The 25,961-nt window shown below is 37.3% G+C and overlaps 1 protein-coding gene across 3 annotated transcripts in view; it reads right to left on the bottom strand.

Moving 5' to 3' along the window:
• The window catches only part of LOC309635553 (ATPase PAAT-like), a 30,092-nt gene that overhangs the window by 1,582 nt on the left and 2,549 nt on the right, over positions 1-25,961 (bottom strand). For 2 of the 3 annotated variants that reach the window (XM_082406977.1, XM_082406978.1), the window contains exons 4-6: positions 23,315-23,521; positions 17,730-18,184; positions 9,093-12,948 (exon numbers count right to left, since the gene is read on the bottom strand). In XM_082406977.1, the coding sequence (XP_082263103.1) occupies positions 12,714-12,948; positions 17,730-18,184; positions 23,315-23,521 (897 nt within the window). In that variant the 3' untranslated portion in view covers positions 9,093-12,713. Of the gene's footprint in view, positions 1-9,092; positions 12,949-17,729; positions 18,185-23,314; positions 23,522-25,961 lie in introns of those variants that run through there. The other variant, XM_082406979.1, reaches the window with a different exon arrangement.

Raw genomic sequence — 25,961 nt, 5'->3', positions numbered from 1 at the left:
TTTTTTGAATGAATGAAAGAAAGAAAAAGAAGAAGGCAACACCACACACACACTTGCTCTTTTTAGTCTCACCTTGGACACCAGGATTCCTTTCTATCATCTGCAAAATGTAGTGCCTGAGGGACTTTAATGTGCCTTCTTCAGGCTCTCTGGACATAGTAGTTTGAAATTCCTCCAAACTGAACCTGGATCTGCACTTTCTTTTTCCTCCTGATCCTGTGCCACCTCCCCACCCCCTCCCCCTCAGGGTCAGCACCCTGGCAGGCTCAGAGGAACCCAGCTGGACCCAGAGTTTGCCCAGGTGCCACACTACCTGCCTCACATGGCTAATCCCTTAGACTCCAAAGGCTTTAATTTTGCAGAAGAGAAGTGAAGGCTTAAGAGGTCAATGGTGCTACCCTCTTCATGATCTGAACAAACAGTAAGGCAAAGGCACAGTCCCAAGTCAGTGCCACGAGGAATTAGTTGTGCCTACTGTGTGCCAGGTGTTGGAGATCCCCTGTGAAGAGCTTTAGCTGGGCACCTCCTGCAAACCTTCCAGGAAAAAAATTGGGGAGAGCAGACACTCACTGTTTGGGATCGCTGATAATAAACCAGTCACATAGCAGCTATATTCTCACATAAATCTACCCTTTGCATAGTCAAACTGACACATTTCCCTAGAGGTGGCCAGGAGGCTTATGAAACTAGATAGTTATGAAATGCAGAAAAGTATAAAAGTCTGCTCACCCTCAAGGCTGCCTCCTCACAAAGATGGAGGCTGTGAGAAGGGTCATCCCTTTGGCCCTTTTAACTGAATGATGTTTGGCGGAGTTGGATTTGACCAAGTCTGAAGGTAAGAAAATTGAACCAGGTTTTTCAAATAAAACAGGGCCATTCAAGAGGCACCTGCCAGAGACTTAAAAAAATTTTAAACGTTCTGCTGCCCTCAGTGTGGAAAAATTTACCCTTATATATACTTAGTGAAAGATTAATTTAGTACCAGCTTTATTCAAGGTGATATAACAATATTTATAAAAATATAAAAAGCACAAGGAATTTTACCAGGTATATTACTTCTAAAAGTTTAATCTTTAAAGAATTAATACCAATCCTTCTCAAACTCTTCCAGAAAACAGAAAAGGAAAGAACGTTTCCAAACTCATTTTACAAGGCTAGCATTACCCTGATCCCAGAGGTAGACAACACAAGAAGAAAAAGTAACAGGCCAATATCCCAGATGAACATAGATGCAAAAATCCTCAATAAAAAATACTAGCAAACTGAATTCAACAGTACGTAAAAAGGATCATGCACCATGTTCAAGTGGAATTTATCCTTCAGATGCAAGGATGGTTCAGCATACGTAAATCAATCTATGTGAGACAACACATTGACAGAATGAAGGATAAAAATCATATGGTTATCTCAATAAATGCAGAAAAAACATTTGACAAAATACAACATCCTTTCATGACAAAAGCTCTCAACAAATTGGGTATAGAAGGAACATATCTCAACCTAATAAAGGCTATATATGACAAGCCCACAGCTAACATCATACTCAATATGAAAAGCTGAAGGTTTTTCCTCTAAGATCAGGAACAACACAAGTATGCCCACTCTTGCCACTTTTATTCAACATAGTACTGGAAGTCTTAGCTAGAGCAATTAGGCAAGAAAAGGAAATAAAAGGCATCCAAATCAGAAAGGAAGAAATAAACTTGTCTCTGTTTGCAGATTATATGATGTAATATATAGAAATCTCTCAAGACTCCACAAAAAACTGTTAGAACTAATAAATTCAGTAAAGTTGCAGGATACAAAATCAACATACAAAATCATTTGCATTCCTTATACACAAACTACCACAGAAATTAAGAAAACCCATTTATAATAGCATCGAAAAGAACAAAATATTTAGGAATAAATTTAACAAAGGAGATGAAAAATCTGTACACTGAAACCTATAAAACACTAATGAAAGAGACTGAAGAAGACACAAATAAATGGAAAGATATTCCCATGTTCATGGACTCAAAGAATTAATTATGTTAAAATGTCTATACTATCTCCAAGCAATATACAGGTTCAATTCAATCCCTTAAAATCCCTTTAATTTTAGAATTAAAACTCTAACGGCATTTTTCACAACAATAGAAAAAAGAATTCTAAAGTCCATGTGGAACCCCAAAAGACCCCAAATAGTCAAGGCAATCTAGAGAGGAACAAAGCTGGAGGCATCATGCTTCCTGAGTTCAAACTGTATTACAAAGCTGTTGTAATCAAAACAGTAAAGTATTAGCATAAAAACCAATGAAACTAATAGATAGCCCAGAAATAAACATATATATATTTAATTAATTTTTGACAAAAGAGCCAAGAATAAACAATGTGGAATGTATAATCTCTTCAATAAATGGTTTTGGGAAAACTGGATATCCACTTTCAAAAGAATGAAACTGGACCCCTATCTTACACCATATACAGAAATCAACTCAAAATGTAGTAAAGAGTTGAACATAAGACCTGAAACTATAAAGGCCTAGAAGAAAACACAGGGGGTAAGCTCCTTGGCATTTGTCTTGACATTTTTTTTTGGATTTGACACCTAAAGCAACAGCAAAAAAGCAAAGTAAACAAGTAGGACTACATAAAACTAAAAAAAAATTATTCACATAAAACAAGTCAAAATGAAAAGGCAACCTATTAAATGGGAGAAAAATATTTGCAAACTACACACCCAATAAGGGATTAATATTCAAAATATACAAGGAACTCATACAACTCAATAGCACAAAAACAAACAACCCAATCAAAAAATGGGCAAGGGCCTGAATAGACATTTTCCTAAATACTGTATACAAATGGCCAACAGTTATATGAAAAGGTGCTCAACATTACTAATCATTAGAGAAATGCAAATCAAAACCACAGTGAGATGTCACCTCACACCTGTTAGGATGGCTATTATCAAAAAGTCAAAAGAAAAAGAAAGAATCTTATTTAAAAAAAAGTCAAAAGATAACAAGTGTTGGCCAACATGTGGAGAACAGGGGACCCTTGGACAATGTCGGTGGGAATGTAAATTGGTACGACCATTAGGGAAAACTGTATAGATGTTCCTCAAAAAATTAAAAATAGAACTACCATATGATACAATAATCCCACTTCTGGGTATACATCCAAAGGAAATAAAACCTTAAAGAGACATCTGTACTCTCATGTTCATTGCAGCATTATTCAGAGTAGTCAAGATATGGAAACAACGTACGTGTCTGTCAACAGATGAATGAATAAAACAATGTGAGATATATTTATATATATAAAATGGAATATTATCCAGCCTTAAATAGGCTATTTGTGACATGAATAAACTAGGATAACATTATGCTAAATGAAATAAGCCAGACACAGAATAACAAATACAGAATGATCTCACTTATGTGGAATACAAAAAAGTCAAATTCATTGCAACAGAGAGTAGAATGGTGGTTACTAGGGGTAGGTGTGGGGGAAATGGGGAGATATTAGTCAAAGGGTACAAACTTTCAGTTACAAGATGAATAAATTCTGGAAACCTAATATACAGCATGGTGATTACAATTAATAGTGCATAGTATGTACTTGAATTTTGTTGAGTAGATATCAAGTGTTCTTGCTACACACACACACACACAAATGGTAGCTGTGTGAGTGGTAGATATGTTAATCAGCTTGATTTTGGTAATCATTTCATGATGTATATGTATATTAAAACATCTTGTTGTATGCCTTACATATATACAATTCTTATTTGTCAATCATACCTCAATGAATAAAATAATACTAGTAAAAGTGTTGTCTTTATTAAAAACTTATAAAATACTATTTTTATAAGGATATCACTCATCAGCCACAGAGAAGAAAAATAAGTTTTGTTCCTCTACAAGTGGAGTTACTAACCATTAGATTCCATTGTAAAGTATGTGTTTGTTCACATTCAATTAAAGTTTCTTTTTAAAACCATCGTTCTTCAGGTCCTAAGAGATTTTTACTTTTTATGAACATTATGTAGAGAAGTCATACATGTTTTTCTCCCCAGAGCTTCACACTGGGACGTAAAGTCCTGGTAGCTAACCATGATGAGAGAAATACAGTTCACTTTTAACAACATGGCTGAGTGGGGCTCTCACGTGGGTAGGGCAGGCCCACAAAGCCCTGATCCTGAAACTCGGCCCCAGTGAGGATTGCACCTGAACACTAACAGGCCAGAAAGCAAAGCATCAGAATCATCTTTGCCCACTTTCAGCAAGTAGAGACTTTGGTCTCCTAACAAGGGTGGTTGAAGTCTCTGGCCATATTGAAAACTGTTAGAAAGTTAGCTGCTTCTAGATGATGATGATAGTCACGGCTGATAGTCACTGACTGATGGCTGTACCCCCAGCTCGGGCTCACGGGGACATTGAGAACTTGTCTCAGATCATACAGTTTGTAAATGGAATGACTGGGGTTAGTACCCAACTAGTCTAGTTCCAGATTCTAGGCCCTAAGACACTAAACTTCTAGTTCGGGACTTTGCTACACATTATAATCAGCCAGGGAGCTTCCCCAAACCCAGATCTGCAGGCTAAACACAATAGAATTAGATCACAACCTCTGGGGGTGGGACCCAAGCATCAGTGGATTACTTTCAACTTTTTATTTTGAAATAAATATACACTCACAGGTGTTTTTGTTGTTGTTGTTTTGTAAGCACCCAGGTGATCTCAGTGTGAGGCCAAGCTGAGAACAGGGCACTGAACTGCAAGACTATCTCAGGGCCTCATGAGAACTGCCCCAGTTAATCCTCTCAACAGCCCTTGGGGGTAGATGCAATCTAATCCCGTCAATGAATAAGAAAGTCCAGAGAAGTCACTTAACATGACCAAAGTCACATACTAATGGAAGTGGGAGAGGATATCAGAAGCACCTGGAGAGTTTAAAAGTACAACTGCTGTGCCCTACCCCTCAATTCACTGATTCAAATAAGGTGGGTGGGGCCTGAGAATTTGCATAGGTTAACAACTTCCCAGGTGATACTGATGCTGCTGGTCGAAGAACCACACATTGAGAATCATGGCTCTACAGCACTGATACTGAATTCACTTCTCTTTATCTCTCAAAGAAATAAAAGAAGGGGGACTTTCAAATTTCCTAGAATTCTAGGGTTATTAAGAATCATATACATTATTCCTGATGTGGAAAGAGAAAGAATAAAGCATGGAAAGAGTGAGGGGAGAGGAAGATAAACAAGTAACATTTATTGGACACCTCCTGTATGCCTGGCCTGTGCTAGCTGCTTCATGTTCAGAATATTATAAACCTCACACAAGATGGAAACTGTGATAGACCCATTTTACAGAAGGGAAAACTGAGGTTATAAAATATTAAATCACTCACCCAAAGTTATACAGCAGTTAAGTGACCAAGATGGAAGAATTCAGATTTACCTATCCTTGTGTTTTTTCCTCTAAGTCATCTTGGAAAAATGTTCTCCAAGAACATTTGGAGAGAAAATGTCAAAATGGTAAAAAACTTAAATCCTGGGCTGCTGTCCAATGCAGGGCATAGGACTGTCCTTAAGGAGGAAGTAGTGATGTGAGGAAAGGAAGGGACAACTAGAAAGATGGTGTACTTGCTTTACCTTGAGAGAGGTGGCCATGGAAGAGAAGTCACTTCTCCTTTCAACAGCCTTGGATTTCAAATGTCAAAGGGGATCAGCTCCAAGTAAGAAGGTTCTATACCAAAACCCACATGGCCACGGGGAACAGAGAATGGAAGGGGAAGGAAAGGAGTCCTGGATTCCAGGCCCATCTTCCCCACTTACTTGATAGAATGGTTGGCAAAGCAGTTCAGCTCCCTGAGCCTGTTGCTTCTTCTCGAAAGTGAAAAGATAATGAATAATGTGTGGTTTGACAATGGCGGTGGTGGCTATTAGTGTCTGAGAGGTTTCAGTGAGAACAGAGGTGTCACCACTTTGTAAACTGTGATGCCAATGTGAGCAGCTGATCCTTTTGATGGTGCCTCTTCTCCAACCACAGACGTGTTCCGTTCACAAGCTTGATCCAGATGGAAAGTGTGAAACTGAAAACATTACGTGTTTGATAGAAACTCTACAAAGGGGTCTCTAGTTAGTGAAAATCTGCAGTAAAAATGACTGCATTCTGTTTGAATCATTTTGTTTCACCGTATTTCAAGAATTCTGACTCTGAAGAAGTCAAAGAATTGCCTTTGTCTTCTACTACTTCTCTTCTGGAACCCATAGTTCTTGTTTAAAATTAAAACTTCAGGAGATACAGAAGGACACAGGGTTTTTTTCCCCTCCCCCTCAATTTTTTTAAATTCTGTTAAAATAAACATAACCATCTTAACCATTTTTAAGTGTACAATTCAGTCGTATTAAATACACTCATAATATTGTGCAAACATTACCCTCATCTATCTCTGTAACTTTGACCTTGTGAAACTGAAACTGTATACCCATTAAACGGTGACTCCCATCACGCTCCCCCAAACCCCTGGCAACTACCATTCTACTTTCTGTCTCTGGGATTTTAACTCTAAGTACTTATAAGGTGTGGCTGGCTTCTTTTTCTTAGCATAATGTTCTCAAGGTTCATCCATGTTGTAGCATGTGATAGAATTTCTTTTCAAGGCTGACTAATCTTTCATTCTCTGTATATACATTTTGCTTATCCATTCATCCATGGGTGGACACTTGGGTTGCTTTCACCTTTTGGCAATTGTGAACAATGCTGACATGAACATGGGTGCACAATATCTCTTTGAGACACTGCTTTCAATTCTTTTGGGTATATACCCAGAAGTGGAATTGCTAGATCATATGGTAAAATCTCTTTTTAATTTTGGGGGAAACCTCCATACTTTTTTTCACAGTGACTATACCATTTTACCATTTTACTGTGTACCAAAAGTGCACGAGGGTTCCAATTTCTCCACATCCTCACCATTTTCTGTTTTTTCAATAGTAGCCATCCTAATCAGTGTGAGGTGGTATCTCATTGTAGTCTTGATTTGCATTTCTCTAATGATTAATGACATAGAGCATCTTTTCATGTGCTTATTGGTCATTTGTATATCTTCTTTGGAGAAACATCTACTCAAGTCCTTTGCCCATTTTTGAATTGGGTTGTTTGTTTTGTACCGTTAGGTGTTCTCCATATATTCTGAATATTAATCCTTTATCACATGTATCATTTGAAAATATTATCTCCCATTGTGTGAGTTGCCTTTTCACTGTGGATAGTGTCTTTTGACGCACAAAATTTAAAAATTTTCATGAAGTCAAATTTGTCTGTTTTTTCTTGTGTTACCCATGGGTTTCATTTCATATCAAAGAAACCACTGCCAAATCCAATATCGTGAAGTTTTTGTCCTATGTTTTTTTCTGAGAGTTTTACTGTTTTAGGTTTACATTTAGGCCTTTGATCTATTTTTAAAAAAATGTCATGTTAGATAACAGTCCAACTTCATTCTTTTGCATGTGGATATCTAGTTTTCCCAGAACAATTTTTTGAAAAGATTGTCCTTTTCCCATTGAATAGTCTTGGCATCCTTGTCAAAATTCATTTGATCATATACTTGAATGTTTTTCTGGGCTCTCTATTCAATTCCATTGATTTCTGCATCTGTCTCTATAATAGTACCCCATTGCTTTGATTACTATAGCTTTATTTTTTTTCTTTAAATAAATTTATTTATTTATTTTTTGGCTGCATTGGGTCTTTGTTGTAGCATGTGGGCTTTTTCTAGTTGCGGTGAGAGGGGGCTACTCTTCAGTGCGGTGTACGGGCTGCTCATTGTGGTGGCTTCTCTTGCTGCAGAGCACGGGCTCTAAGCGCGTGGGCTCAGTAGTTGTGGCTCGCGGGCTCCAGAGTATGGGCACAGTTGCTCCGCGGCATACGGGATCTTCCCAGACCAGAGCTGGAACCCGTGTCCCCTGCATTGGCAGGTGGATTCTTACCCCCTGAGCTACCAGAGAAGTCCTGCCATCAGGTCTTTTTCAACACACACACACACAAAGACAGATACATAGGTGATAGATAGGCAGAAATAATGTAATTTAGATCTTCAGAACTTGGAAAGATTAACAAGATGAAAGAGAAATTAATGTTCATCTGAATTATTTTTAGTATTATAATCATAGAATGTTATAAAATTTACTTTTATTATTTTACAAAACATGTGTACAAATTACGATAAAACATTTCTATAACTATAGCCATAATTACTAGAATTTTAAAGTGTATTTTAATTTTTATAAAGAAGGCCCTATTTGTGTTTTCTCGTGGTTTCCTTTTTTAAACAAACATTTTCATTGTTTTCAACAGAAACCAGGACAATTAATTCATTTGTGCTGTATTTTGGTAATAAACAGAATGTCATCAATCTACAAAATATATGTGGCATTCTAAAAAAAAAGAGGTGGAATATTTCTTCTAAAGTGGTTTCATTGTTTTCTAAAGCTAATGGATTTTTTTTTCTTTTTTTTTAATATATCTCGCTAGAGTGCAAGGGGAGCATTCAAATCTGGCCATTCACTCTATGTAATCAGGAATGGATCCTAGAAAAAAAAGTCAAATAATATGAGTTTAAAGAATTTTTCTTTTTGAATTTTTGAATTTTATTTTATTTTTATACAGCAGGTCCTTATTAGTCATCAATTTTATACATATTAGTGTATACATGTCAATCCCAATCTCTCAATTCATCCCACCCCCACCCCTACCCCCCCGCCGCTTTCCCCCCTTGGTGTCCATACGTTTGTTCTCTACATCTGTGTCTCAACTTCTGCCCTGCAAACCGGTTCATCTGTACCATATTTTTAGGTTCCACATATATGCGTTAATATACGATATTTGTTTTTCTCTTTCTGACTTACTTCACTCTGTATAATAGTCTCTAGATCCATCCACGTCTCAACAAATGACCCAATTTCGTTCCTTTTTATGGCTGAGTAATATTCCATTGTAAATACGTACCACAACTTCTTTATCCATTCATCTGTCGATGGGCATTTAGGTTGCTTCCATGACCTGGCTATTGTAAATAGTGCTGCAATGAACATGGGGTGCATGTGTCTTTTTGAATTATGGTTTTCTCTGGGTATATGCCCAGTATTGGGATTGCTGGGTCATATGGTAATTCTATTTTTAGTTTTTTAAGGAACCTCCATACAGTTCTCCATAGTGGCTGTATCAATTTACATTCCCACCAAAGGTGCAAGAGGGTTCCCTTTTCTCCACACCCTCTCCAGCATTTGTCGTTTGTAGATTTTCTGATGATGCCCATTCTAACTGGTGTGAAGTGATACCTCATTGTAGTTTTGATTTGCATTTCTCTAATAATTAGTGATGTTGAGCAGCTTTTCATGTGCTTCTTGGCCATCTGTATGTCTTCTTTGGAGAAATGTCTATTTAGGTCTTCTGCCCATTTCTGGATTGGGTTGTTTGGTTTTTTAATATTGAGCTGCGTGAGCTGTTTATATATTTTGGAGATTAATCCTTTGTCCGTTGATTCGTTTGCAAATATTTTCTCCCATTCAGAGGGTTGTCTTTTCATCTTGTTTATCGTTTCTTTTGCTGTGCAAAAGCTTTGAAGTTTCATTAGGTCCCATTTGTTTATTTTTGTTTTTATTTCCATTACTCTAGGAGGTGGATCAAAAAAGATCTTGCTGTGATTTATGTCAAAGAGTGTTCTTCCTGTTTTCCTCTAAGAGTTTTATGGTGTCCGGTCTTACATTTAGGTCTCAAATCCATTTTGAGTTTATTTTTGTGTATGGTGTTAGGGAGTATTCTAATTTCATTCTTTTACATGTAGCTGTCCAGTTTTCCCAGCACCACTTATTGAAGAGACTGTCTTTTCTCCATTGTATATCTTTGCCTCCTTTGTCATAGATTAGTTGACCACAGGTGCACGGGTTTATCTCTGGGCTTTCTATCTTGTTCCATTGATCTATGTTTCTGTTTTTGTGCCAGTACCATATTGTCTTGATTACTGTAGCTTTGTAGTATAGTCTGAAGTCAGGGAGTCTGATTCCTCCAGCTCCGTTTTTTTCCCTCAAGACTGCTTTAGCTATTCGGGGTCTTTTGTGTCTCCATACAAATTTTAAGATTTTTTGTTCTAGTTCCATAAAAAATAACATTGGTAATTTGATAGGGATTGCACTGAATCTGTAGATTGCTTTGGGTAGTATAGTCATTTTCACAATATTGATTCTTCCAATCCAAGAATATGGTATATCTCTCCATCTGTTGGTATCATCTTTAATTTCTTTCATCAGTGTCTTATAGTTTTCTGCATACAGGTCTTTTGTCTCCCTACGTAGGTTTATTCCTAGGTATTTTGTTCTTTTTGTTGCAATGGTAAATGGGAGTGTTTCCTTAATTTCTCTTTCAGATTTTTCATCATTACTGTATAGGAATGCAAGAGATTTCTGTGCATTAATTTTGTATCCTGAAACTTAACCAAATTCACTGATTAGCTCTAGTAGTTTTCTGGTGGCATCTTTAGGATTCTCTATGTATAGTATCATGTCAGTGAATTCCACCATTCTGTCTTCCAGGTCACTTATCCATTCTTCTGCCTCAGTTATTCTGCTATTGATTCATTCTAGTGTAGTTTTCATTTCAGTTATTATACTGTTCATCTCTGTTTGTTTGTTCTTTAATTCTTCTAGGTTTTTGTTAAACATTTCTTGCATCTTCTGGATCTTTGACTCCATTCTTTTTCTGAGGTCCTGGATCATCTTCAGTATCATTATTCTGAATTCTTTTTCTGGAAGGTTGCCTATCTCCACTTCATTTAGTTGTTTTTCTGGGGTTTTATCTTGTTCCTTCATCTGGTACATAGCCCTCTGCTTTTTCATCTTGTCTATCTTTCTGTGAAAGTGGTTTTTGTTCCACAGGCTGCAGGACTGTAGTTCTTCTTGCTTCTGCTGTCTGCCCTCTGGTGGATGAGGCTATCTAAGAGGCTTGTGCAAGTTTCCTCATGGGAGGGACTGGTGGTGGGTGGAGCTGACTGTTTAAGCTAATGGATTTTAACTGGACCACCATACTGCACATTAATAATGGCAAGCAGGTGATGAAAAGTATTCAAATTCTAATATAGGTATCATTTTTTAAATTAATTCATGTGGACTCAGAAATTTAGGCCTAAGGGAATTTTGCTATCTTGCAATAAGAGCAAATCCAAAGTCTTAGCTTACATTAGTCTGAACTGAAGACTCTGTCTCTTTAGAGAGATTTTGGCTTCTACAAACTGGAAAATTCAATTGAAGAATATTTTGTATCATCTCTTTTCAATATTGTACCTTTATACATCTTTTTGACATGACCATATTTCTGTTTCAGATGTAATCAAGATGAGACTTGTAAGATGAATTATGTATCTGGAAGGAGGCATTTTGTAAATCAACAGACTATAACTACCAGAAGCTGTGAAACTTAACTAAAGAGTTCAGCTTGCAGTGAGACACATTTCTCCTGAACAACAAAGGAAATACTATCTTACAGCTATGTATGTTGTGAATGTCCCATAAATTAGAAAAGACTAGAAAAATATGCAAATTTTCAAGTGGCTGTAGTGAGGGTATGTTCTATATACTGTGTCACCTTTGTAGTATGATACAAATGAACAAAGAGTATATAAATTAGCCTTCATTTTAAAGAATTGACCAAACTATCAATTGTGAAACACCCCTTTTCATAAAAATACAGCATTTTAAGCAAAGATTAGATGAAAATTAAAAATTTGTATTTACTTAGACAAGTAGTTTCCAGAGTGGATACATTTATTTTTTAAATGCAAATACATCACCCTTCAACACATATACAATAGTTATAATTTCCAAAAATTAAGTCTGCCTGAGAGAATTGCAACCTCCTTGATTCATATGTCTAACCCTTCAAAGCAGAACCTCAGAATTTCACACTTTAAACATATAGAAGAAGGTTCTGGAAAGAGGAACCTGTATCAGCTCAGAAAGGGAAATAGTTCCTTATGTTTTCTGGGTTGACTGAGATAAAACAAGATGACTTCTCTCACTTTACATCAAACATTAAATCTAAAATAATATTCCTAACAAGGAGTAGGCTAGTTGTGATTTTTACTTCCCTATCTACTGCTACACTGTACTGAAACAAATACTATTAACCTCAGTGTAAACTAATTTTACACATGCCAAACACTGCACCTTGTTCATTATCTGAGATAAACAATACAAAATATAAACTAGTGATTTGAATTAAAGGTCTTAAGTATCCAATTTTCCAAAAACAATTGATTAGAAAAAGATAAATTATCAAATACTCTAAGCATTATTTTTCAGACGCCGAAGACTGTATAGTCTTTGTATAAATAAAAAATATACTTCTATGAAACACATATACAATACGAACTAATGAACTGCTTTAGAAATCCTTAAAATCTTAAACAGTTAATCCAGAAGTATACATAAATTTCACTGAGAGTGAAAAATATTGCAAACAAAAATAACTTATGATCCTATTATGTTAACTCAGTGTACAGTACTGGATTCACGAGTGCAGTAAAAATGAACACTGAGGTCACTTTAAGTAAGTGGTAATATTTCAAAGGACATTAAATACCTGCTTTTCATAAACTTTTTTGGGGGGTTTGGCTTTGTAATAAATATGTAATAAATATCTGTAGTACTTTGAACATGTTCAGTGCTATCTTTCTCCATTTGAAAGTCTTTCTCCAGAGTCAAAATGTCTTAAAGGCATGCCAGAGGGTGGGGAGTTGGGACTTTGCAGCAAGTCCACTAACAAAGCAATCTTATTATCTATGTGCTCCTGGAGTTTATATATTCGCTGATCAATGTAGTCCATAAGTTTCTTTTCCATCAGTTCCATATTTTTAGAAAGAATCTTTTCCAAGTAGGAACAAATGGATTGCTCTTCCATTCTAAAAATAAATTAAAAAAATAATAATAGAACAATTTTCCCTAATATTATAACAAAAACAACCAAACTATAGTACAATAAGCAGCCAACACACATTGCTAAAATTTGTCTCCACAACTATACTCTGTCACCTTACAACATATTTCCAGGTTCTAAAATACATATGCAACAGGCAACCACAATCCTGAATGCCTAAAGGATTCTTACTTCTTAAATTCTTTAAACATTTAAGCATAAATTGAAATGAGAATATAAAAATGAAGATGATAGAATTTCTACCCTCAAAGAACAAGTCTTTAGATAGAAAGGGTCTTTTTGGTTTTGAGCCTCAAATCAAAAGCGATCTTGCTGACTTTTTTTAAGGTCTCCATGTTTGTCTTCCAAGTGCTTCCCCAAGCAACCCTACAATTTAAACAGTTTTCTCTTTTTTCATCCAAACAACCTTACTAAAGCAGTGGAAGGACAAGGACAGTGAATTTCAGAGTGTGGTCCACAAAACCCTAGGGTCTCCATGAATTTTTCCAGGGGTTCCATGAGGTCAGAGGTATTTTTATAATAATAATAAAATACTATTTGAACATTAATCGTACAATGAATGTACAATGAATTATCCAGAGGCTATACCATGTATAATGTCATTACTCTGATAACTAATAGCATGTATGGTTGTATATTCTGTTTCCTAGAATTCCTTAAGGTAGTAGGTTTAGGGTACAGATAAATGTTTTTCTCAGAGGTAACTCAATTTGTTCTCAGTATTTCTACTGTGGTCTTACTAGCTATCTATGTTTATACATGCTATAATGCAACATATATGAGAATACAACCCAAAGCTAATAAAGTTTTACATAAATTTAAAACAATACCGAACTTCCCTGGTGGTGCAGTGTTTAAGAATCCGCCTGCCAATGTAGGGGACACGGGTTTGATCCCTGGTCTGGGGAGGGCCCACATGCCATAGAGCAACTAAGCCTGTGTGCCACAACTACTGAAGCCTGCGTGCTTTAGGGCCCGCGTGCTGCAACTACTGAAGCCTGCGCACCTAGAGCCCGTGCTCTGCAACAAGAGGTCACCACAGTGAGAAGCCCGCGCACTGCAACGAAGAGGAGCCCCTACTCGCTGCAACTAGAGAAAGTCGGCGCACAGCAACAGAGACCCAATGCAGCCAAATAAATAAATAAATAAATAAAACTATACCATTCTTATTAAACTTTTTAAAAAGAAAATATGGTATTTTTTCATAAAAATGTTTATGTTACTATGTAATGAGTTTATTGTTATTTCTAAACTAATAAATATTTTTAAATAGCCTACATAAATAAAAGTTCTTTGGAGTGCTCAATTATTTTTAAGAGGGTAAAGACCAAAAAGTTTGAGAACCACTACTCTAGAATATACGAGGAGCTTTTTATTTTTCTCTTTATTTTCAAATAATTATAGATTCACAGGGGTTGTAAAGATACTATAATTCCCCAATGGTCCCAATCGTTACATCTTACCTAACTATGGTATAATATCACAACCAGGAATTTGATGTTAGTACAGTGTGTGTGTATGCCATTTTATCACATGTACACACATTCATGTAAACATCATGTTCTTGACAGAATCAAGTTCTGTCTCGATTGCAAAAACCACAATCGAGAGACAGAACTATTCCTTAACTACAAAGATCTCCCTCCTGCTACCCTTTTATTGTCACATCCACTCCCCTAATCTCCTCTATCCTTAACACCTGGTAATCACTAATACAGTCTTCAGCTCTATTATTTTGAGAATGTTACACAAACAGAATCATATAGTATGTGACCTCTTGAGATTCTCTTTTGTCAATCAGCATAATGCCTTTGACAGACAACCAAGTTGTTGCATGTATCAACAGGTCATTCCTTTTTATTGCTGATAGCATCCCATGATATGGATACACCAGGGTTAATTTAACCACTCATCTATTTTAAGACATACTGGTAGTTTTTGGCTTTTACAAATAAAGCTTCTATGAACAATTGTGTACTGGTTTTTATGTGGAAAGAAGTTTTCATTTCTCTGGGATAAATGCTCAGGAGTATGATTGCTGAGTCACATGGTAACTATATGTTTAGCTATTAGAAACTGCCAAACTTATTTAGAGTGGCTGTACCACTTTAAATCGCCACGAGCAATGTATGAGAGATCCAGTTTCTCCACATCCTCATTGGTACTTGGTTTTGTTATCATTTTTAAACTTTTTATTTTAGCCATACTGTGTAGTGGTTTCTTGTGGTTTTAATGTGTGTTTCCTTAATAGCCATGAGGTCAACAGCACTTATATTCATGTGCTTATTTGCTTTTTGTACATTCTCTCTGGTATAATATCTCTTTATGTTTTTTGCCTATGTTCTAATTGGATTTTTTTAATGTTGAGTTTTGAGAGTTCTTTCTATATTTTAGATATAAGTCATTTGTTGGATATGTATTTGCAAATATTTTCCCTCACTTTGTAAGTTGTATTTTATTCCTCTTAACAGAGAAGAGTAAAAGTTTTACATTTTCATGGCATCTAATAAATCAAATTTTTGATTACCCTGCTTTTGGTGTCATATCTAAGAAGTCTTGTCTTGTCTTAGGTCCCCAAAGATTGTTTCCTATTTATTATTAGAAAAATTTTATAGCTTTATGTTTTACATGTAAGTCTATGATCCATTTTGAGCTAATTTTTATATAAGGTATGAGGTTTGGGTCATGGTTCACTTTTTGCCCTTCGGATATCCAATTGCTCCATCACCATGTGTTAAAAAGACTATTTTTCCTTTATTGAATTGCTGTTGCACCTTTGTCAAAAATCAGTTGAGCATAGTTTTGTGGGTCAATTTCTGAGCCCTCTATTATGTTCCATTGACCTATGTGTCTGTCCCTCTGCCATCACTACATCATCTTGAATACTCTAACTACATAAGACTCGACACTGGGAAGAGTGATTCCTCCCACTTCATTCTTCTTTTTCAAAGTTGTTTTAGCTATTCTACCTCTTTTGTTTTCCATATAATTTTTAAAATGATCCTGCTTATGTCCGCCAAATATTGTGGTGGGATTTCAATACGCATAATATTAAGCCTGCATATCAATGGGGAGAATTGACAACTTTACTATGTTAGAAATTGAATTGGTAATTTAACAGTTTCCAGGAAAGGAATAACCAGGCCCAGCTGCTTTCCTTAGAGACTTCTACCAAACATCTTAAGAAGAGATAACACCAATTTTACACAATCTCTTCTAAGATGTAGAACTCATCTTATGAGGCCAGTATTACGCTCATGAAAACCAGACAAAGACAGTACAAGAAAAATATAGACCAGTATCTCTAATGAATTAGATGCAAGAATACTCAACAAAATATTAACAAATCAGATCCAGCACTGTATAAAAAAGAATTACAGTCCACAACCAAGTGAGATTTATTCTAGGTACACAAGGCAGGTTCAGTTTTTGAAATTAATGTAATTCACCATATGAACAGACTACAGAAGAAAATTCAGGATCATATGAATGGCCATAGGAAAAATATTTGACAAAACCCTATACCCATCTATGATGAAAGAAACTCTCAGGTAAGTAGGAACTAAGGAACACTAAGCCTCATGGTCCCTGAGCAGTCTGACTTCTTTCCACCTTTTATAGTCTTTGTATGTTTGCTGTATTATGTCCAGGGATTTTTATTGGTAAAAAGGGGGATCTGAGAGAATTGGGGACATTACATCTCAGCTGGACCCAGGAGCAGTTTTTAAATCTGTTTAGGTTTTTTTTCTCCTTTGGGTTTTATTGTTTGTTTGTTTTGTTTTGCTATATCACAAGTTAACATTGATTAGACTATCAACAACTAAAGACTGGAACGTCCCTGGTGGTCCAGTGGTTAAGACTCTGCGCTTCCAGTGCAGGGGCACAGGTTCAATCCCTGGTCGGGAAACTAAGAACTAAGATCCCGCATGCCACGCAGCACGGCCAAAACAAAAAACAAAAAGAACAATTAAAGACTATTGTTATCTTTCCTTATCCTTCCCAAATAAGAACCACTTGTTCAATAATGTCAACTCCTCAAATTGAATGCTACTGGAGACATTAAGAAAGTTTCAACCAATACAACTCCCTCATTTTACATGGGAAAAAAGGCTAAGCCAAAAGATTTAAACAGTAAGGCAACAGTTAAGGTAGAACTATGATTAGAGTCCTGAATTCCAATCTAGTGCAAAATTTGGACATATTACATCTATATAAAGGATGGGGAACATACTAAACACTTAGCCACCCCTCAATCAAAGCAGGACTGGAAAAAATTGGAATTATGAGATCAGGGGATAAGGGCCTGTACACTAGAAATAATTTGGAGCTGAAAAATGTTTGGATGACTCCGAAATTAGCCTAGGTCACACATGATCTACAAAGGAAATCTGTTACAATGGCTCACTTCATACAATCAGGCAAAAAATGTACATATCATGGTCACCACAGCTCCTCTCCATTCATGCAGACAACTCTCTACTCTGACCCTATCTGTTGCCTGTACCCCTTCCATCAGATGCCTGAGAAGTGCTCGGCACCTCCAGTTTTACACACTTCTTTCAAAGCAATCCATCCTACTCTGCTGAGTATTTCTTTCCTACAGTGTGTTAATGGTGAAATGTAAAAGCTGCTAAAATCCTCTCTGGAAACATTTTCAGGCAGTAGTTATTGAAACAAACCTGTTTTCCTCCACCTGCCTCCCCGCTCCTGCCCCCAATCTAAACCACACTTGTCTTAAATACTTACGTAACACCAACAGTGCCTTTGCCGGGCTTGGTGATGCTTTCCTGCCACTTGGCGTTGGGTCCCACACGGAGATGGTTCACTTGACTACACAGATTCTGCAGAAAAGGCAGCAACTCAGAGTTAGGTATATGTGAGTTGTCACTTGCTTTCTTTGGTAAGAAAGAAGATACTGCATTCTTAAGATCATTCTCAGGAAGAGAATGGTTTTGTGGCACAATTTTACACTCTTGGAGGCTTGTCACATTTCCTCCACCAGCTGGCTGTGTACTTTTATCAACGTAAGCTTTTAAGTCTTCAGTCATGTTTCCAGATGTCAATCCAGTTCTGGAAGGGAAAGGTGTGGAGGATGACTTGTCGAAGGCGCCTGAAGCAGATGATGATTGCAGTCCCATCATGTGCTTGTATCCAGCGCTCCCCAAAACTGACTGAAGCTGCTCTCCAATGGGAACACAATTCTAAGCAAGGTAAATAAGAAAATGTTCTTATTAACATGAATGATAACGACAGGTAACCTCTGGAGTAACTCAGAGTCAGGCAGTGTGCCTTCTTTCATCTGATCCTCAAAGCTTTCACATGGAGTAGGCTATAGCTACTATCCCAATATTAAGTTAGGAGACCAAGACTAAAGTTAACTTGGCCAAGGTAACACAGCTGGTCAGTGGCAGAAGCAGGACTGGAACCCAGGCCATCGAACTCCAGAGTCAGGACTTCTCATCATTTCACTAGTTTTGCTGAGGAAAATATTCAAATAAATACAAGCATACTTAGTAAAATTGCACAGGCTTATTTTAATGTTTCCACTACAAAGTCCTCCTTAATATATGGTAATAAAATGTAGTATTCTCAATTCAGTCACAGTAATTGATAACTTTCATAGAATTAAAAATCATCTGCCTTGGACAGGAATAAAGACACAGATGTAGAGAATGGACTTGAGGACACGGGGAGGGGGAAGGATAAGCTGGGACGAAGTGAGAGAGTGGCATGGACATATATATACTACCAAATGTAAAACAGATGGCACAGGGAGATCAGCTCGGTGCTTTGTGACCACCTAGAGGGGTGGGATACGGAGGGTTGGGAGGGAGACGAAAGAGGGAGGAGATATGGGTATATATGTGTATGTATAGCTGATTCACACTGTTATGAAGTAGAAACTAACACACCATTGTAAAGCAATTATACTCCAATAAAGATGTTAAAAGAAAAAAAAAAATACACAGGAAAAAAAAAATCATCTGCCCACCGTCACATATAGTAATTCAACCTAAGAATATGCAATTTATTTTCATTGAAAGATAGACCAGATAGTTACATACTTAAAGTATGATGTTATATGAGTACTTTTGTAACACTTTCAATGACTAAAATGAGCTACCTTTTGCCTAAGTCTGCCTTAATAATCTGTAGGGTAATGATTATGTTTTGTGGCCTCAACTCAACCGGCTATGCTATATTATTTCCTGAGAAGACTCAGGTTCACCTTTGAGAGCAGGTTACACTGTCTCCTATCCAGGGCCATGTTCTTGCTATGCTCTTCTATTTTTCCACAAGAGAAAAGCAAAACTACCTCTAGCCTATCTAACTGTTATGTTATACACCTCCATCCTAAATTCTAAACACAGAACTCTACCAGGGATTCTTATAAGGAATATCATCTCATACTTACTGTTGCTCAGTATCTAGTTAGAGAGACTGAGAAAAATATTATACAAGATTAGCTGAAAACACTCAATCCATATATTTTCTGAATATTCTAATAAATGATTCTTGGATAAAGCCAGCCCCAAACTCATTCATTCAACAAATATTTACCAGGAATCTACTCTGTGTTAGGTACTGTTTCAGGGACTGGAAATAAGACAGTGAACAAGACAAATACAAATTTGCAAACATACCCTCAGATTTCTGAAAAAAATAAGTATCTCTGAACATCTTGTAGGATTTCTGAAAGGTCTGTCTTTAACTTTTTTAATTACCATAAAATCCAAAAAGTATCACCTTGAAAAAGCAAGAAAAAAAGATATTTTTATCTTTTCAGATGAAAAAGGTAAACAGTGAAAATCCTGAATAACTGAATATATTTTTGTTGAGAAAATGGGGCACAGCTTTCCCTCAGGTAACGTTAAATGACAACTATATGCCAGGCACTTTGATTCAGAATTCCTACTCAATTATTCTAAATTGCTAAAGCAAAAACAAATCAAAGTCAGCACATGTGAACTTCAAATACAAGGAAATAAGAAATCAGTTTAAGAAACTTTCCAGAAAACAAGGAACCACAAGGCAAAGGTGAAGCAGGGAGTCTAGAAAGCTGTTCCCCAGGTCCTTTCTTTCCTCATCAGAACAGGCCCTGCCCCAATTAACATATGAAAGTTCCAAACAGTGAGTGGTTACACCCCTTCCATAGAAGGAGAGGCTCTGATCATGAAACATCCCTACTTTATTCTTAACAGATAGTTACAGAGCTTATATGACACTTTCCAGGAAGACATTCCATGGATTCCTTGTTTGTGGACAAAAGCAGTCCTAGAGAACCAGGTATATCCTGTGAGAATCATTCCATAAATATAGCCTCCCCACGAGAAAGAAGACTTTAATTAATATGTTTCAGAGACGATTTAACAGGATCACCTCCTTTCTTCCCCAGGGGGTTTACCAAATGTCCCCATAGATAATGATTTAGCACGTGTGTTGGGGGGTTACCACACACGTGCTGTTGGTTGGAGGACTTGTGTTTCTATACGACAGAAGATGCGACAAGGACACACACCACGCTTGGGACTAGGATGAGAGCTGGGAGAGCACGCTTACAATATACCTTATGTACTTGTGAATGGACGGAAATTACACAGCAAAGAAAATGTATTGTTTGGGGAATTAAACAAAAAACCCTAAAGACATGGGCAAAAAACCCCACAAACTACTGTTCATGTCATTTCTTTTCCAGAGTCAAGGTTTTAAAACATAAAAATCAGTCCATGAACTGATTTTACTTAATTTATTAACCCTCTCCAATGTTTGCAAAATTTTCCACACACAAAAAAATTTCTTCTGTTTTTAAATGTTTAATCTCTATGGCCACTGGATCCTTCCCCTCAAACATCTGTTCTTAAAATATGCTATGCATAAGACTCATCTGGCATTGCCTGTATAAAATAGGTGAGTCCTGGATCACATCCTCAGTGTTTCAGGTCACTGGTGAGGGCCAGGATTCTGCACTTTATAAACATTCCAACGGATTCTGATACTGGCAGGTTCCTTATCTCTCTGATTTTTCAAACAACCCACTTAACCCTGGCTACCTCCACATTCTAACTACCCATTTACTAACTAATCCCTCAAAATCTGGTTTCCATCTCATCACAATTCAAACTGACCCCCTGAAGATCTCCAAGGAGTACTTAGTTGATAATCCAAAGGGCATATATATTATATAAAATTTACTCGGAGCCATGCACTAGACAGACAGGTCCTCTTTGCACAAAGCTTATATTTTAAAGAGAGACACAGAACAATTCATAAACAAAAACAGGCAAGAAAGCGCTGATGAAAATATGATACAGATTTGGAGGAAAAGGCTAATATTTCAATCAGGGTGGTTAGGGAAGGTGTCATTCAAGATGGAACGTTTAAGATGAGGTTGAAATAACAAGAAAAAGGCAGACTTGCTAAGATCAGGAAGAGAGGATTCTGGCCAAAGAGAGCAGTTAAGGGGGCAAAGGTCCTGAGGTGGGAGCACATCTGGATATTTGTGGAAAACCTCATCAGAATGTCTACAGCAAGGCATCTAAGGAGATGCAGCAGGAGATGAGGTTGAGGAGGTAACGAGGGCCCAGATCTTAGATGAGAGCGTAAGGAATCTGGATTAGTTCTGAGTGTCAAGGGGAGCAGTCAGGGGGCTTTGCACAGGGGAAGTCGAGTCTGCTTTACCCTCTGAGATCATTCTGGCTGCACTGTGGAGAGGGAGCACTGGAGCAGGAGGGCCAGGTAGGAACCTCCTGAGGTGTGGAGGTGAGGTAATAGTGCCAGCGGAAGAAGAGTATGGACCCTGTTCACTTTAAAGCTCTCCTTTCCATGCTTTCCAAGATCATCATCAACTCTCCTGTTCTCCTATGTCTGCCTGTTGATCCAACGATACTCGTCCTAAATTAATATTGGCAAATCTCAAGAAAGTTATATAAGTTTTAAAATTCATATTATTGGTTTTAAACTTTCATCCTGTGATCTTACCAGTATTATCGTTTAGATTGTAAACACGAAGAAATTTGTCCTCAAAAAGAGGAAGCAATGCCAAATAACACAGAACTAATAGCTTTGAATTCAGGTCTCCTGACATCAGATCTCTTGCGACTCTTAAGCACTGCTGTGTCCTGCTCTTGTGGTTCCTTTTTCCTCTCCCCGTATTCTTAGCAAACGCTCCTACTCTGCCAGGGTCTTCCTTCCTGGCTCCGGTCTCTCCCCTCACCCCCTTCCCCATCATCTACTAGGCATGCTCCTCCCAAACCTCCCTCCACTCCCCCAGCCCCACCTGTGCTTCCAAAGCCTCACATCATCACCCCAGGGCAAGTGTTATTCACATCTAGAACTCAACACTCCCAAATTAAACTCCTTTTTCCCCCAAGTCGCTTCCTCCCTGGGGTTCCATGTATATTATGGTATCACCATTTTCAAAACTTTAGTTTCACGTTTGATTCTGTTTTTCTCCCACAGAACCCATATTAAGTTAGTTGTCAAGTGCCAATGGCCCCACTGTTGTAGCCTCTCACAATCCAGCATCAGGTTACTCCTTCCCAGTTTAGACTCTCATTAACTCTCCTCTGGATGACGGAAATAACAGAGCTGCTTTCCTTCTTGTAGCCTCACTTTCTGCTGACGCATCTTTCCTACTGACTCATCTTACACATAATAGCCGATTAAATTTATTAAAACAGAGCTAAAAAATACCCACAAACTTTATAACATCAGTCAAAATCCTCTAAGATCCAGCCCCAGTCTACCTGAAACTTCCTGTCACTTCTTCACTCCAGAGAAATGAACTTCTATTCATTTCCTAGCTACATCCTATTCCTCTAGCACTTAAGATTTAATCCATACTTGTCTCTATCTCTTAAGTTGCATCCCTCCAAATTTACTTGCCTAATCCCACCCTTCCTCTTTAAAGGCGTAGATAAAATGCTACTTCCTTTAATAAGCCTTTCCTAGCATTCCTCTTCATTCCCCACTTAGATGCCCTGACTCCCCTAACAAGACTACAGAGATCCTTAACAACAGGCTATCGACTAATTCATCTTTGAATCTTCTAAGGTAACCAAAACTGTGGTACTCACTAAGAAGGGGCTAAATAAATACTTGCTGAATGAATAAATGAGTGAATTCATGGAAAATTGTGAAGTCTGTAATAGAAATATTTTTTTGCAAGAGAGTAGGTCTACAGAATGTTATTTTTTGAAAATTAGTAAAGTGAATAGTTAAATCAATAACAAAAGTTGAAATAAAAAGATTTATGTTTCTACATGTCCTTATAAGAAGACATCATTTAAAGAATTTTAACAGTATCCGGAAAGAAATCCATTTCTACTCACCTGTTGCTGGAAAATAACCATATTCATCAATTGCTGAGCTCCAGATGACAACTTTGACCCCATGGACTCCATGATGGTTTGGACCCTCTCCAGGTCTATCCTTGATCCTAGAGCAGGAGAGCCTGCTGAAGAATTTGCTGAAACTGGCCTCACATGTACCACAACTTTACTGATGAACACACACTGCTTTTCACCAAAGGAGAGCAGCTATTATAATACAAAAGTTCAACAAAATTAATGATAATAAAAATAATCATCATTTAAAGTCATTTCTCGTTAATACTGAAGAGTGAAGCATTCAAGAATCTAAAAATTAACTTCAAGTACATTTTAAAGGTTTCTCTAGAACAGTCATAGTCAAAAAAAGACTCAAAAAAACAATGTAAATGCAAAAAGTCCTTTTTAAATAAAAGATTATGTATAAATAATGTTTTACTTACTTAGTTTAGGGAATTAAAGATAAACTATACCAATCTGAGATCTTAACATACTGAAACTTGCTATAGTATTATTTAATACAAAATAAGACTGTCCAGTGTCCCATGCAAAGTGTTTGTGAAATACTAAATATAAATAAGTCAGGATTTTAGAATTTAGAACTGTAGGGAATATCAATACAACCTAAGATAGCTCAACAGTTTACACATAAAAATACGAGTTCAGGGTGGTTTTTTTAACTTGCAAAAGACACCCAATTAGCAAAGTTGAGGTCTGAGCCTGTTTCTTCTGTCTTCTATCCCAGGAGCTTTTCCAATGCTTTATGCTTCTTCATGTTGTCCCTGCTTCTGGAGCAAAAGACATTTCACGTGTGGTGTAGGACAACAAAGTAGCAAAGTGGAACGAAAACAGCATTTAGAATCAGACAGACCTGAGTTCAGTGATGGCTCTGCCTGGGTGACCATGGGCAAATGCCAAACTTGAGTCAGGAGTAAAATGAGTTCACATGGTTGTTATGAGGATTCTGTGTTAAAATTTCCAGTACATATCATTGAGTAAGTGCTCAGTAACTATAACTTTTAACTTACATATACTATTGGCCCAGAAGAAGCTTTCACACAAACCCAAGGATTTCCCTAAATGAAACACTCTTTCACTCCCTGGTACTTCCACAGCACAGTTTTAAATACCATTCACCTTCACAGACACAACAAACCCATACCTCACACAAAGACACAGGCGAATACAGACCCATGATCTAAAAACTCAGTGTGGCACCAAAGATGTGACTGTCATCAACAAGGAAGTAAATACCTCATGAAATGTAAACACCCACATTCCAACCTCCATATTATCCCTGTTCTGCTTTTTAACCCCCAAGCCTTTCTCACTAGCGAATGTAGTACCTATTTTGCACACTGAGTCAACCTATTATCTGTCTTGCCCACTATAATATTAGCGATGTGAGGGCTCCGTTCCAATTTATTTCATAACTGCCAATTCCTGAATGCCAAGTACAGTATCTGGCATCAATAGGCACTCCAGTATTTGTTGGATGAATGAATTGCCTTATTTAAATGAATTTAGAAACTATTAGTATATACATCTAAAACAACATCTTGGGATAATCAGTTCTGTGCTCTTCTGTAAGTAATAATCAGCAAAGAATTTGAGAAATTAAAAATAATCAATCCAAGAATTTTCTTCAGTTCCTTAATACTACCCATAAGGTAGCTTGAAAAAGGTGAAGGAACTTGCCCAAAGTTATCGTGCTAGTCAGCAAGAGAGCTCATTTAACAGTCAGGGCTTATGTAAAAAAGAGTGGAAATATGTATATGTATAACTGATTCACTTTGATGTATACCTGAAACTAACAAAACATTGTAAATCAACTCTACGCCAATAAAAATTAAAAAAAAAAAATAGGGCTTTTGATTTCCAGCTCAGTACCATTTCCTCAGATCTGATGACCTTAGTAAAGTTCACCTTAATAATATTTTTCAGGCTGAAGACACCAATCCAAACTCCTTTAACTTTGTGGTGCCCATGTCTGAATCCTCCCTGATTGTGTCCTATCCTTCTAGATTTGGGGACCAAAACTGCTTGTGGTTTTCTTGGCACCTAAGTTTTATATGAAGATAAAAAATGTTTTTAACTCAGTTTTTTAAGGCTCAAAAGTACAATACTGCTGTAGTAACAGCAGTACATGACATGACTAGGAAACGGAGCAGGACCCCATGGTCCTTGCCCCCCAAGTCCTCAGCCTGCCTTTGGTCTGTGGAAAAACTTTAGCCAAAGAATAAGTTTAATCAAAGAAGTGCAAAAATGAAGAAGCAAAGAAAAGCAGTCAACAGGACAAAACAATAATTGTTTAGTCAGTAAGCAAAGTCAAGGACCTTTAGTTCCTCCTCAAGGGCTATAGATCATATTCTGAGCCACATCCTGCGAGCTGTCTTACAGATATTGAAACCCCCGCCAGGTGGAGGAAATTAACTACATGATGACAAGCTGTCACAATTCCGGGAACTGGCCTCAAGGAAAAGTGAACAAACCGACCCTGGAACTGAAGAACAATCAAGATGATGCTGGTCAGCCCACCACACGACCAAGTTCAAGATGACTGTCAGAGCTGATTGTGCTGTTTCTGCATGCAGCCCCCTCCCTCTGTCTATAGAAGTTCTCGTCCCCTGATGGTCAGTGGGGGGAGTTG

This window comes from Balaenoptera borealis (assembly GCF_965194805.1).
Source record: "Balaenoptera borealis genome assembly, chromosome: 10".
In the NCBI taxonomy this organism is placed as follows: Eukaryota; Metazoa; Chordata; class Mammalia; order Artiodactyla; family Balaenopteridae; genus Balaenoptera; species Balaenoptera borealis.
Note: the sequence above shows the minus strand (reverse complement) of the source record. Positions and strands in the feature narration are given on the sequence as shown.